The 15,880-nt window shown below is 35.8% G+C and overlaps 1 protein-coding gene across 1 annotated transcript in view; it reads right to left on the bottom strand.

Annotated features, from left to right (window-relative positions):
- CNTN5 (contactin 5) overlaps positions 1-15,880 on the bottom strand; it is a 672,212-nt gene that overhangs the window by 53,009 nt on the left and 603,323 nt on the right. Inside the window, exon 16 of the mRNA XM_067289747.1 lies at positions 1,736-1,856. Coding sequence (XP_067145848.1) covers positions 1,736-1,856 — 121 coding nt within the window. The remainder of the gene's footprint in view (positions 1-1,735; positions 1,857-15,880) is intronic.

Below are 15,880 nucleotides of genomic sequence, written 5' to 3'. Positions count from 1 at the left end.
AATGATACACACATTTCTTCCTGTATCCTATAATTATCCAGTCATATAAACAAGGAAAGGAGAACATAATAAGCAAAGTGTATTCGAATTTACATCCTATTATAAAGCAGTCATAGCTTTATAGTCATCAACAAGGTGGCATGTTAAGGAGACACCTGACTACATCCATTCTAGTACAGCTTATAATGTCCTCTTTGCTTTTATTTCAAACTTCTTACTCAGAAAAAAACATTTAGGTTCTATAGAAAATATAAAAACTCATTTATATGAAAATATAACCCATATTATTGAAAAAACAATTTAGTAGCCAGACGAGATAGTAATAGTAATTAGACTAGACTAGATAGTAATAAGCTAAGAGACTTTTTTCACTTAGTAAGTTCAGTGGCATTAAAGGTGAGATTGCCTTGCCTCCAGCTCTCGTCTGAGAGAGGCAAATGCAGCACATAAGACTTGCATGCTGCACAATGATGGCTCAGATTCCGTAAGACAACTAAAATTGCATTATATGCCTATGTTGAGGCAACTGGATAGCATCCCAGTAGTGCCATAGCTCATATAAATCTGATGGTCCTCACAGTAAATTTATGGAAATATTTAACAGCTACTCTCATCAAAACGTGAAGAGCCCTGCACTCAGCCAGAAACATTCTTTATCATTTAAAGCATGTATTGATCATAAAAATGATGGATATGAAAACATCAAGTCTACAGAAGTGGTGGAATAAGATAAAATAAGTATTTTTTGAAATATTATAATCTTTAAATTGTTTAGTTGTTTTTTTTTTTACCTGGAGTTTTTCAAATGCTAATAAAATATCTACCTTGATTTATTCAGCTTTTAAAAATTGTATGTTACCCAGTGAGGCTACCCACAGGTACTACCTAAAAGAGATCCATGTATTTTGACCTGGCAGCTGTCCCCAGTTTTAATGCTGGTAAGTGGGCTGCGTCCTCAGCTCCCAGCATGCATGGAGCACCCCCCGCCACCTCCCTCCCGCCATACACCCACAAAAGCTAGCACAGAATGCAGAAATTCCCTGCTTAAGGAAGTGCAACCATGGTGCTAAAGCATTACTTTATTGTAAGCTGATTGGTGTCCTCAGTATGATCTGGGATCCTGCAGAATAATGACTATACGTTCCTGTGTATCAAGAACTTTAAATTAAAGGTAAAGCAACTTAATGGATTTCAGGACCGGGCCTAAAGATTCAGCCAACACTTGTTTGTCCCAATTCTATGTGAGAAGAAAAAAATCCCTTTCATATTAGGGGATTTCTGTTTTGTTGTTTTTCATTTTACAAAATGCTAAGTGGTCCCTCCACTTAGAAAGTGAACGAATTTTCTCAAACTGTTAAACATGAGAGAATGGCTTGACCATAAGATAAAATACACAGGGGCACAGAATCCATTATACCTACCTTGCACAAACTTGTGAATGATAATTGTTTATATTTTAAGTAATCAGATATACTTTTTGTGCTATTATGTCTCTTAAGACCATATGTCTGTTTACCAATTGACTTTTGTTTCTCATTGCCATGCCATGTCTGTAGATCAGTTTACCAAGGAACTGTTTTCAAAGACAAGTAGGTTAATCACAGATTATTTCAGTATTACAAAATCTAAAGTACAGTGTACAGCACAAATGTCCCTAAAGTCCATATATTTAAATTCCCTGGTGCAATAATTTATGGTGACCATGTCTTCAGCCTGTACTGCTAGCAGTACTCACCCCGAACAAGCAGCTCCGCCTCATCCGATACCGTGTCTGCCGTGGTCTGTACCCTGCAGCCATATCGCCCAGCATGCACCAGAAGGATGTTCCTGATCATTAAATCTGCCGAGGATGCTTGCTGAAACAGGGATGAAGTGCCAGTTTAAAATTTAGTAAATCTGTGTGTTCAAGGTAATTCGCGATGGTATTTGGTGCAGTGTGAGAAGCTCATGATTGCAGCTTTCATCTTAACAACATTTATGTCCCTTAATATCTTCTTATGAGGATTATTGGAACACTGAATTTACACAGTTATTAATAGAGATTAAAGAAGGGGATTTCAGTTTTTTAATAACTCTGACTTTGCTTAAGCACACTATGCATATTTGCGTGCACAAAGAAAATGATTCCAAACTAGCACAAAGAAATTCATTTAGGAACCAAACAGAAATGTTTTGGGTGCAATCCCTGGTATTAGAAAGGTCCTACTAAGGCTCTTTCTTCCTCTCCCTCTTCCTTTTCCCTACAATGCAGTGATGCTTGTAATATATATCTGGAACAAAATCACAATAATTTAAAAGATAGTCTTGATTGATGTTTATTGATATCAGTATTTCAGTGAACAGTAATTACAATGCTCCAAATTATGAGTAGAAAAGAGAAAAATGGAAAATAGAACAGCCTTTTGGAGGATGAATGTCTTTTTTCTAAGTATTATTTTAGGAAATCAAGAGATGGTGTTAGAGTTTGCATGTACAAAATCATTGTTACATCCAAAGCTTACTGGAGTCAATAAATGCTATTCCATCAGATTTAGTAAGCTCAAGTCCATAGATATTATTGATCTAATATTATTTCTTTCTATTTAGGGAAAGGACATAGTATAAATGAAACTCACCCTGAGTACATGGTTAGTGTAGCAATTACAGTCTACTTTTTCAACTCTGTGTGCTTAAAATGCTTGCAATTTTTTGATGATGGGTATCAACAATTTTAACAAACTGTCATATGCATTTTTGTTCCTTTCAAAATATTTTTTCTCCTAAAAGTCAAATGAAAAATTAACCCAAAATCGACTTCCAATGCATGGCTTTTCTTTTTGAAACTCAAAGAGTCGATCCTGACAAAATTTCAACACTTCCTGTAACTTGCTCTAAATTTCCTCAGCATCGCCAGTGTGTATGATATGCAATCCTAACATGCTAAGCTTTTTCAGCATCAGTTGTTTCTTCTGAATCACGTCTTGTTTTAATACCTTTAATATATCAAGGTTCTATGTTATGTATTTTCATATTTTAATTTTTCATTTTGTTGTTGTTTGTCTGGAAAGTCAGTATTGCTGATTAATTCTCAAGGGTAAGTAATCTCTTGGTTTCTGAGAAATTTGAAAAGTTTTGATTTTAAGGGATAATAAGAAAGCTACTATGGTTGATTCAGAATCTTTTATAAGATTCTAGTCCATTCTTTCATGTCAGATGTAGGTCACAGAACTGGAAGAAACCTCCTAGGTCTTTGAATCTAGTTACTTGCTATCGCAAGCAACCATATCATGTAACCCCTGACAGGAACTGATAGAGCTTTATCATTATGTTTCATCATTTTTTACTTCTTTTATTCCATTTCAAAACATCATTTTAGGAATATTCTTCTAATTCAAGCACATTTTTTTAATGACAGCACTGTAATTTAACATAAGTACTTCTTCATTTATGTTTCCTTCTAAGAAGCACTTATAGAGTAGAGTCATTTCCCTTCTCAGATTTCATTTACCTCGTTAACCAAGAAAAGATTGCCAGTCTCTCTTTGAATGATATCTTCCTCGGGTATTTTTATGCACCGATTCTAATTTGAGGCATTTTGATCTTGAATGACCAGAACTGTATCCTGTATTCAAGCTAAAGTCTTACCAGAGGTGTGCGTGTTGATACTCTTTTAGCTTTTTTTGGAAGTATATCACTGACCACAGGTAGATTCATATTTGCCTGTTTTTTGCCCACTTTTGCTGTGGTCAGATAGTTGCACTCAAATCTTCATCCTTCTCAACAATTTACAAGTTATGAGGTCCTAGATTATAGCCATCAATCCATATGTGCATGACTTTGCAATACGAAGACTTAAATTTCTTTCTTTTCTATGATTTCAGTTCTCAAGCCCAGCTATTTTTTCCTGTCTGTTATCTTCATCCTCTTATGTTTTGGTAATATGTCCAATTTTGTACCATACAGTTATCATTAGCATACTTTTATATTTTATGCCAAGGTCATTAAAGACAAGATGAAATAGGATTGGTTCCAAGATCTAGTCTTTTAGAAGTTTTTTTCTCCTTTCTAGGCAGGGTAGGTCCTTTTCAGCACAACCTGTTGATATATCTTCTTTAGACCATCTTTTCTTCATTTTAATTTGAACTAAGACTTGCCATATGTTTAACTAATAATATTCCATATAACATCAAGGCAAAATATTTACTGCATTGTAGATAGCATAAATATAATACATTAGCAGCTGTCATTATTATTATTATTATTATTATTATTATTATTTTAAAGATATAGATGCAATGGTTACTGTTATTTTTTCTCATAAACCGATAGGTTTTTTATCTGTTTTACTAGATATCATTGTTAATTCCTACAGAATTTTGGGAGATCTATTTTGCATCCTTTGAGCCCCTTAAGTCTTTAGAACTTATTTCAGCTTTGGACAAAGTCTTTTCTAATTCTATATTCAATCTCATTAGCTACCCAGCTACATATTAGCTATCATGTTCATCATTATTTCAAAAACAGTGCGAAGCATTTTATCTCAGTCTTTTCTTCATCCTTCGCTTATCCTCACACCTTAATACATAGGGGTCCTTCTTTACAGTAGTGTGTTCCTCTTTAGTTATTATTTTAAGAACCCTTTATTTTCTGGTTTAAGTTTTCTTGTGTGGCCTGAGCTAAACTTTGGTCAATGGTTAATGGAATACTCTATTTTACAGGTGAAATTTTAGAGCTGTATTGAGAAAAAAATTCTTGATTTTTACTCCCATCTTCAGTTCACAAATCCATCTCTCTGTGGATTTTTATATAATTTATATAGTTTCCAGTCTCTCTGATGAATCTTTCAGAAGAATTAGGATTACATTTATGATGAGAGTGCTTTCTAGTTCTGCAACATCTTTTTATCCATCATAGCTACAGTATTTTACTGCTTTGTTCTTCATGCTTTGGACTCAAAGGTCATACCTAGAAAGAAAATCTCTCTTCCAGTGTATTGTCAATACACTGCTACAAAAATTTATTTTACAGTAACTCTGTAGGCTCTTCCATTTCGGAAAAGGATGAATCTTGTCTATTGTACTCTCAAATAAGAAAACTTCCCAGATAATCAACCATGTACATGTCAGAGGGAATGCCAGAGAGTCATGCAGCAGAGACGGACAGAACTGGGGAAAGTGGGAGGATTAGCTAAGTATAAAACAGAAAACAATAATTTCAAATTTGCCTGATTAGGGTCCATTTTGGAGCAATGCTGGATAAACATTTTTTCCTTTTCCTTCTTTTGTCTTCATCTGTAAATACAGAAGTTTGAATAACGTTGGTAAAGGGTTTCAGACACTTGTTGTGAAACATCTTTGGAGATTTTGACAAGCTGCTTTGTGAGAATGCATAAAACCATACTCAGATATGAGGAAGCAAAAGAGAGGTAGGAGATCAAGGTTGCCACTGAGACCAAAGTGAATGTGGGCATGATCTATAGCTCAATAACCCTGTAGATCTAAGAGTGTGAATATAATGGTAGTGTTTTGCCTTTTGAAGTAGCCTCATCATGATATATCTGGAGGCAAGATGCTCAGCCCAGTCAGGCCATAACGCAATTCCTATATTCCTACTCTGGGGTTCCCAAAGCCTTTACAGCTAACTTAGATCACACCTATGGAAAAGAATATTCTGCAGCTGTAAATGTAAAAGAACAGCACACTGTAGCACTTCTCTAAGGACTCAGCTTGGGGATACGAAGTTTTTAACTCGTCTAGCACAACAGTGTTTATTAGCCATTGAGAAGCGGGTTATTCAAGATGATTAATGCTTCTGATACAAAGCCTTGGACATTAGAAGGATATGACCCGAAACAGTCCACATTTCTCCTCTCTCCTTTGAAGGTAATTTGCATCTAATGTGTGCCATGTTGTTAGGTGGGAAAAAAGGCACAATAGATAGCAACTGTCTGGTTTTATTGCTAAGGAGCTGTTAAAAAATCCTAGCCGTCACTCTAATTTCTAGAGGGTTCATGATTATATGAATCCTAATATTCTCATCAGGAAAATATATGTATTTCATCTGCATATCTACATAACTGGACAGATTGACAGCAATTGGAAGAATCATTCCTGTAGGAGCACTGCAGTAAAATACATCCCCATGAAACACTTAAGTTTATTACAGAGTAACAAGATGTGCAGCCAGCATTACTTAAAATGCGAGTTCAAGGAAATTAAACTCACTGTGTTTTATACATATGGATGTATATTTAGACGTTAGCATCTAGATCATGGAAAATGCTGAGACATTTTAGCTTCCATTCAGATTAGGAGAAGCTATGTTTGATCAGCACCTCTGAAAAAAAAAAAAGATATTATTTGCTCTTCAGTGGTGTCAAAGGTCTTTACAAATTTTAGGGTCTCTACTCTTTCATGAAGATTTAGAAAAATCATATAATAGCAGTTTGGTAATGGTTAACATATCCTCTGGGCATAAAATGCCGCATAACCGTAAGCTTTTATCCTGGTTTTATATAAAGGTTTTACAACATACGGAAACAGTAAGTAAAGGCTTCGTTAAGTGAGACAGGTGCTGTTGCTATTCTCATTTTCATACACTGGAATGTGAGGACTACATCATGTTGTCCTAAAAAGCCTTTATTGGGAATGAAGGAAATTCTTTACGTGGGAAAGGTATTAGAAGGACAAATGGGCCATCACAGCATCTGCAATATCTTTCTTGTGGTTATTACTATAAGGAGGCCCTTATACATGGCTGATTCTTTGAACTGCTGTAAATATAGACGTGTCTGAATAGTCATCACTTTTATTTATGCTGAAAATTAGCCCTGTGCCTGAACTTTGCTAGGATTGGAACAAAGTGGAAAAAGAGGAGGAAGAGCCTAAAAATTTGGCAAACAAAAGAGTGGACTCAAGTTTTAGACTGGATTAAAAACAGTGAGTAGTTGAAAACAAAGATACTACAATATTAATGGTTCAAGGCTTTTTTCCCTTCCCTTTTCCTGTTTTTGGAGCTTTAATTTTTTGGTGGAAGTCTTAGAGTATGGATCATTTTTTTGAGCTTAAAATGGATACTTATATCAACTTATAACTGTAATAAGAGGTCACAAGGCCTCATCAAGGCCTGGGGATTAAAATGACGTTTTGGCTTTCCAAAAATTAAGAAAATTTCTAAAAACTCTAATTGCAACTGCTGTTTAAAATTAAGAGATTACAATCCAGGTTAAGAAAACTGCAAATCAGGAATGCAACAGAGACTCCACTAAGTAAAGTATCTGGGGTCAGAAGTTTTATCTTTTGCTTTTTTGTCTTTTGTCACTGGAAAAGATAGAATGCTTCAGCAAAAGCAAAGACATATTCTCCCCTTGGGGAATATAAAAAGCTAGTGACATGGACACAAAAAGTGTAAGAAGAGCTCTCATTTTGATTAACATGACTTAGAACAGCCTGAGTGAATATGTGGTCCTAACGTTATTCAAAGCTGAAATTACTGATGTCTAAATTTCTATGTCTATGTCTACATTTGCACTTTTTAAGTGTACACTTTTGTGAGCATCTTTTTATTTAGCTATTTTTATGCTTTTCTGTGACAGGGCACATTTTACAATTCGTACATGATTTTAAGGAAGCATTTGGTTATATTCCTTGGCATTCTGAATAAATATATTCCCCATTTAACCAAGTATCAAAAGTATATATGTTTGTTTAGTATAAGCTCTTGCTGTGTGGAATTTATCTTGTACTTTCCCAAAGACAAGGCTTTCAATGATTTTAAGGAAAGTTAAAGGTAACCTTCAAGGCCAATGTCACTTATGCACCTACTGTAACACTGAACATATTGCTGGTCTTCATTGAACAGCAAATACATAATAATACAGCTACTAATGTTCTCTGTCATGACTAATGATTCTTCTTTTTAGGGCAACAAACTATTGTGTCATTTATAGTATACTCTAAAGCACCCCATTCATCAGGTTCTGGGTGGCTCCAATGTTCAATTTGCTGTATCAATCTATTGCTCCTATCTGCTCCAGTATGGTGTGTTATCTTAAGTAACAGTTGTACCTGCTAAGTGGCTAGTTACCTTTATATGTAAGCCATTGCTCAGAGTAATTTCTCACGTGCATTGGTGCCACCTATACGTAACATTAGCTGTTGATTTAAAGATACTTCCCCAAATTCATAAATGTTCCAAGGAACATGTGATATACATACTTTCTTCAACGAGAATCATTCATTTAGATTTGTCTATCATACCTATTGCCCTAATGTTGGTCATTTACAGAGAAAAAAAAAACTTGCAGAGAACTTATTGTCGGTGATTTTTTTTTAAACATTGCACATCCCAACTGAGAGGAAGCTGTATGTGGTTTTTTTTCTTTTCCATTTCATAAATCTGATGAGACTGTGAGTTGCTTTGCAGTAAATTAACTTTTACATATGGATCTTAAAGTGGAGAGAATTATACTTACTCTTCCTGTGAGACTGAGTTCATTATCTTGAGCCAGTTGCTAGGAAACCTCCCTGTTAATCCGTTCATTCATTTGCTGAATTTTTACCTCTAAGCCAACATAGTTCTTTCAGCATCCCACCTTTTCTTTTAAAGGCTTTTCCCAGTAACACTCTGTATTCTGCTTGCATCTGAAATGGAGCTCACAGTTCCACTGTAATGCCCTTGTCTAACATCTGGTAAATCTAGTAAATGCTGATGTTTACTTCCCTCTGTCTCTTCCAGGCAAGAATTAAACATTGCTTTGATTGGTGCATAGTTGTATACTGTACATTGTATACACTCAAACTACAGAATCATATATGGAAAAATACACATGAAACACAGAAATCTTAAATCACTCTCTCCTCATTTTATCAATCCTAGTAACCATTTAATCTGTCTTTAATTCTTTTTGCTTTCCATGTTGACTGTAAAACTTCCCTTCCAGAATCCAAGCACAGTTCTGTGAATGTAACTGCTTTATCTTGGAAAGAAGGACAAAAAGGCAAGGAAGTTCAAAATACTTGGTAGTCAAGAGAGAGAAGCTGGCAGCACAGAAGGAAGCTTCTGAGCTGCCAGGGTCTGGAAATGTCATCTTACTTCTATCAGGCATTCTGGTTGAGAACTCCATCTGGCCAACGTGCAGTGAAAACTGTCTCTCTGCTTAGGAATAATGTGTCTAAAAAAGGTAGTGAGACTATTTCAACTGATCATGATTCACCAAAGCTTAAATCAACAGGAAAATACTGGGCAAACACTGACTACCATCGCAGGAAAGCTGCTTTCACGATGAAAGCCTAGCGAGCGTTTGGATCAGTTCTTTACGAAGACTACATGAGCTTGTTGAGGCTTGCTGGCTGTCACCAAACATGCTTGACAGTAGATGCGAAGGTGTTCTCCTGAAGAAGTAGTTTCTACACAAAAAAGAATGTTTGGTACAAAAAGCTTGAAAACTCTCTAAACGTTTTGCAGGGTACTGTTCCTAACTATATGTTTTATACTATACTATACTGGGACAGAGATACAGAGATTTGATTCTAGGCAGGAAAGACCCAGGCTGTTAATGCTGTTTGGTTCAACTTAAATGATAATTTAAAATATCAGGATGCTTTTTGTAGCTATTCCTACACACAGGTTAGCTGAATTCCTGACTCATACTTTATTGGATTTAGCAAAATAGCCTTTAGTAATGAAATTCAGTCAGATTAAATTGAAAAATGATTTCACAGTTGAATCTTGCTTGCATGATATATTTGATTAGCAATGGAGTTTATTTCTGGTGAATTTATCTGAAGCAAAATCGCAATTTTACACAATAACCTCATGGCAATGTTACCTTTGTGCAGTTAACGGTAAGTAAAAAATAATAAAACAATAAAGTTCTTTTAAATTGTACTGACAATTTATATGTGGATAATGATGGATCGTTGGCTTCCAGCCAAATTCTGTTCATCATACATTTAGTACAATTTAAGTGCCATTCCATGCAAATTCTCAAGTTTGAACACATTAAGCACTTGCCTGTTTGCTGCTCATGATGTTTGCAAATCGCAAAGATTTATTCTGTTAAAAAGCAGCAATTTTTTCCATTGATATAATGATCATGGAAAATTGTATTTAGTGTTCTCTCTTTTAATCATAAAAGCAAATTTGAAACAAAGAAGATGAACTTATTGTCATTGTTTTCATTGTGGTAGTAGTAGTGTAGTAGTATCCAGGCAGATGCAGGTTGGCTGAGATAAAGTGGGTACTACATAAACTGCACTATACCCATCTGTAAAGAAGTTGTAAAAAAGATGTTTTTAAAGGTTTTCGGATTTGTAGATCCCTAAGAATTTTCCAGTGAAGGTGTGGACCCTTCCAGCAGTAGCAATTTTCACTCTGCATAGTGAAAGCAGAAATAATGAAAACAGTTGTTTTGGTTGAGCACTGGTAGTTGGAAGCTAATAAGGTGGACCTTTAAGTGCTGCTTGAATTGCTGCAAATGAGTTTTGTTTGGTGTGTTGAGAGAAAGCAGAAGATGAGATAAAGTCAGATGAGTACCAGATGTAAGGCAGTATCTCATATCCTGGGGACTTTTTGTGAAGTCTACAGGAAGGAAACATAACGTATTGATTGAAAAGAGAAAAGAGAGAAGATATGGGATATGAAATGACAAGCTTCAGGACAGAGAAACCCACTATACTCATGTTGCCAAATTCATGTTCTGTATTCGTATTGTTATTGCCAGGAGAGGAAAGGAAGAAAAGGGAGAATGATATGGGGCATCTGTGTTCTGTGAAGATGCAGAAAGAGGGGGGGAAAAGGAACACAGAGCTAAGCACATGATTTTTGGGTGGAAGGGCCATGACAATGATAGATGAAGATGACAGAAATGAAATTAAAACCTAGTTGTGACAAAAGTGCCAAATGAGAACACATCACACCAAGAAGCACAGAGAGCAGACGTGATACAGGTTTCAGTAGTGTGTTGCATTAAGGATACTGAGACGTGTACAGAGACTTATTAGCAGGGTCCACAGCTGATGGCGTACATCAACTCCAGCAATGAAAACTACTTAGGAGGAAAATAAAGAAAAAAATAAATAAAAAACAATGAAGTGAGAGACAGGAAAGAAAAAGGGAAAACTTTCCCCAGTGCTCAGCCAGAAGAGCATTGTCCTCTAAAGGTTCTCTCTGATCTAGTAGGTGGTGATGATAAATATGATGAAGATGAGGATGATGATGTTCTGCCTTTCTTTTTTCCCTAGTTCTATATACTTTTTATTGGGACCTGCTCAAACTCCCTGTTGGTTAATGCTGATTGGAATATACTAATCAAGTGCAGGTCTTGCACAGTGATTGATTTTCATGCTTCTGTGCACATATATTGTTGGATAATATTTATTAAGTAATTAAATGGGTATTATCTACTTTGCGGTGCTTTATTTTTTTTTTTAAATCTAATATAACCTAAAATCTACAAAACAAGAGACAAAGAGGATTGATTCTCAGGCCAGTGGTAACTGCTTCCCAGGACAACCTCCCATGACAACACTATCGGCATTTGCAGGTGCAAGGCCAGGGGAACAAAAATATGGGACCATCAGTAAGAGAGCTGCAATGGAAAAAATACTGCCAAAGAGACTCTGGAAAATGCTGCCACAATAGCTTAGGTAAAAGTTTGCAGAGCTGTGAGTGAAAAGGAGACTATGCAATTGCAAGTGGAAGGCCTTATTACTAAGGTTGAGTCACTAAAGCACCCAAGGCAACAAGTGGGAGGAACATCAGGAAGGAGAGAGCAAGCAGAATGAGCAGTGCTGATGCAATCTGTCAAGTGGAAATGTGTAAAAGGAATTTCAGAGAAAATAAGGAGTATAGAAAATAGGAAGAAATTATAATATGCTTAAAAGGAGTGAGGAGGTTGCAAGTGAATGCTAGCTGGGTTTGGCTAGTATTTGACTATCCAATGGACAATCATGCAGAAAGTAAGCTACATATTGATAAGCTGTTCAAACGCTCAACTGTGCTGTTATAACCCAGATTAACACTGTACCAAGCAGTTAAATGGCCCGTCAGCTGCAAGTAAGCAGAGAAAAGCATGGACTGTCATAAAATATTTTTGTTTACCCCAACTTTTTTCTTTTTGCAATGTTTCCTCTAAACTAGGGAGGGTACAAAATACCTTAATAGAATAAGCAAGTGTAATAATTATCTTACAGTATTTCATGATTTTTTCATGACAATCATTTTTTGTAGTTATAGTTGACTGTCATTACTGTTTTATGCATTAACAGATATTTTTGAGTTATTAACATCTGTTACACATGGACATGGAAGGCTGGGCTATAGATTGCCAGCCTTCACTGTAGTTGGTGTTCAGGGATGTTAAGGACTCTCACATTCCCCAAAATGATCAGTTAAATCAAAATAAAATTAAATAGAGAAGAGGTTACTTATCATCATATCTCTCCAGAAATGACTTTCATATATTCATAGACAAAACCCCCCAAAATTGGCACAGCATAGGCAAAAAATTTGGGCACAGCAGTTTAAATAGTTCTTTGAACTGAGGAAACATTCATGGTGTCCTTTCCTAACACAGCATGCAGGTATATCTATAAATTTAATCAGTGCAGTGGGACTGTTTACATACTGGCAGTCAAACATGGTAAAGTTTTTCGCAAGGCCATGGTCTTCACTGTGTTTAGATTTTGGTTTATAGTTACCAGTCATAAAACAGATACTTCAAACTTTATTGACAATTAACTCTTATTCCATTTTGTACCTTCCCTAGTTTACAAGAAACATATAATAGGAAATTTCCTACTTCCAATAGGAAATATTTCAAAAGACAAGGTATGTTTTTTATGTAGAAAATGCTTTACACCACTAAAGTATTTAATTGCTGTGCAATGACAATTGGAAATGAGAACAGGGCTGAAATACCTGGAGATCTGCATTGACCTTAATGGCTATGCTCCTCTTTTTGCACCACCAGAAAAGTGTTTTAATGCACAAAGAAACAAATTATAGAAATGAGGTTGATAACAGCAGTATTATCATGAACAGAAATTCTCTGTGCATAAAGCACGCCTCTTCTACAAGACTTTTGACAAGTACTGCTGTCAAAATATCCTTGGGGTGGGGGTGGGCATTTGAAATAAAACCCTATTTAATTAACCTTGTTTAGTTTTATGTTAAATAAAGAGGAGAGACGTTATTGTTAACAGCCTGCTGTTTCAATTGCTTCCATGTAACGTAGAACTTAGTGCTGCCCATCTATAAAATGCTAACAACATTTGAATCTTAACTTCTAAAGTATGATTAAAAAGGAGAGACTTGAGACTTGAAAATGCAGGGAAAGGTGCAAAGTTATGTTTTCTCCATTTTCTAGGTTATTAGATTAAAGTCACCAGTGATTGACAGTAGTTAATGGGCTGTCCAATTTGTATCTACTAGCCTTTTTTAAAAGAACCAGTAGATTTTAATTCAGTTCCTTGTGAACAAATTACCACTGTAAAATACAACATGACAATCTGTGCTTATTACTTCCCCTGTTGGCAGTTTCAGTTAAGACCAAGGACCAAAAAAGATATTGAGACTAAATTACTTTCCTGAATCTGAAAGGTACTCGTGCAGGTCAAGGGTGAGGGACACTACGAGGCAGTGCTGCTGCTTACCAATGTGTGCATAATCACAAAAAAATCATTTTATTTGCCTGCCCTAAAAGCACCATCAGCTTTCAAACACAGAATTGGAGTGGGGATATGTTGATTAAAAGATACATGCAAAATCAGTAGTCCTTACCTAGAAAAGGGACCAGTGCCCAGAATACCTCTACGACAATATAACCATTAACATCAGTAGAGAACTTCTTTAAAGAGAAAATTCTGAATAAAATTTTGAGTAGGACTTTTGGATTAGACACAAAGGAGTAGGAAAGAAAATCAAAGTTATCTTAATCCAAGCAAGCAGAAGGTTTATACTTTCTGTGCTCAAGTGCTTACCCGTGTTGCTAGAAAGAAATTTTGGCAAGCCAGACTTCCATGCAACATTGCCTCTTTGAATTGTGCGGATTACCCCACACAGACCCTAAAATGCTATCAAGTCTTTTGATAGACAAAGTAAGATTTTTCTAGTGCCAGAGGATGCTGGCTGTATTATATCCCTTTGCACGATTATTCTGCTACTGAGTGTGTTATGGAGTTCTGCATACAAAAGATTTGGGATGTTTTCTTTTCCCAGAGTGCAGCTGTCACTTCGGTGGCGTTTGGTCTCCTTTCGTTAGTGTTCCCTTCATGCACAGCTCTGTTCAGCTCAGCATCCCTGCAACACTTATCCTCTTGCCAGGCAAGTACCTGAAGTACCTAAACCGCCATAGGCACTAAATGCTTGATAGTTCAGCAAACAATAGCAAAAGCGCCTTCAATTTGAGTAAACATTAGATCTCAGTGTGAGAAATGATAACACTGTTATTTTTTAGGTACAAGCTAAAGATGTAATTTACAAACGAGCAAAGCAAAATGTATTGTTGAGAGAAGCTTTTCCTTTTCATTTTAATTGTAAGTACCGGGGAACGAGCAATTTTCACAAGTGGAAATTTGTCTACAGCTCAGATAAATCTTACTTAGGTGACAGCTTTTATAACATTGCTTTAAGGATCAGAATGTCTGTTATATTTAACACCTGGATCTGTCACAGTGAAAGTATAAGCAATGCAACCACTGGTGAGGGGTTGATAAAGGTTTTGTTATTAACAAAACCCATTCAAATAAGGTTCAATTTGTCAGGCTTAAAAAAAAAAAAAAAAAAACTGAAAAAACTTTTAATCTGATGAAGTACCAGTGTGTGCAGCACAAAATGGATGCATAATTACATAGCTTCATCCACACAGAAGATATTTTTCTTTAATGTACTGAATTAAAAAGCATGTTGTTCATCATCAACTCATACAATTTAAAATACTTCTCTCAGAAATGAAAAATAATGGATATAGATGAAATCTGATCAGATTTTTGGTTTTCTCAGAGTTCCTTATTTGCATTCCAAAACCTGTGTGTTTATCACATTCTGTGTCCCTCCTTTGAGGATTGATAAGTTAAAGGAGATTACTAGATAGGTTAAACAGAAGAGGTTTATTTTGTCTTCCTTTCACCTAAGACCAGGTCATGCTTTAGGTTTTAATGAAGCAAAGAAATATATTTTCACCCTTTTGATTAATTTCACATGCTTTTTTGGTTAACGGAATAATGAGATATGACTGGCAGGGTTCCACAAATGAACAGTTATGGGAGTTATTATGGGCTTTTTCCCTTAACTGTGTGTCAAAAGACAGAAAACGTACTGTATTTCCTTCAAAATGGCTACTTTGGGTTTTTCCTCCCTCAACTGATTGTACAGCTTCATTTCAGACCGAAGTAAGAATAAAGATATGCCTTCTGGTGGATGGAGACCTGCTTACATTTTAACTACTACTTACAGAAGGGAAAGGGATGTGTCAGATTATGTTTCCAATAGCATTCAGAAAATTTCAATGAGGATTAGCCTAATGGCGTAAGGTTTTTTGGTATTTCTGTTCTGGAAAGTAGTCTTTTGTGTCCCCTCCCCTCTGCCCCCATCATGCCAGTAGCGTGTCAGTAGATATTTTTGGTTCATCTAAGCTTACCTTTCTATTCTCTCCTCAGTGAAAAACAGAAAAGAAATGTCTTTACATTTAAATAAGTTAGGAATGCAAGCAAATGAAGCTGACAATCACTTGTGTGAGCAGTCTTATAAAGGCAGGGTCTGAAACTTCATTTAGGTATTTCTTGTTGTACAGAATTTCATTACTTAAACAAACATTGTTGTCACAAACTCTTGTTAAAATAGCTAATTAAATCTACTTGATTATGGCAATATTTTAGTCATATCAGACCAATGAAAGGAA

This window comes from Apteryx mantelli, chromosome 1 (genome assembly GCF_036417845.1).
Source record: "Apteryx mantelli isolate bAptMan1 chromosome 1, bAptMan1.hap1, whole genome shotgun sequence".
Lineage (NCBI taxonomy): Eukaryota > Metazoa > Chordata > Aves > Apterygiformes > Apterygidae > Apteryx > Apteryx mantelli.
Note: the sequence above shows the minus strand (reverse complement) of the source record. Positions and strands in the feature narration are given on the sequence as shown.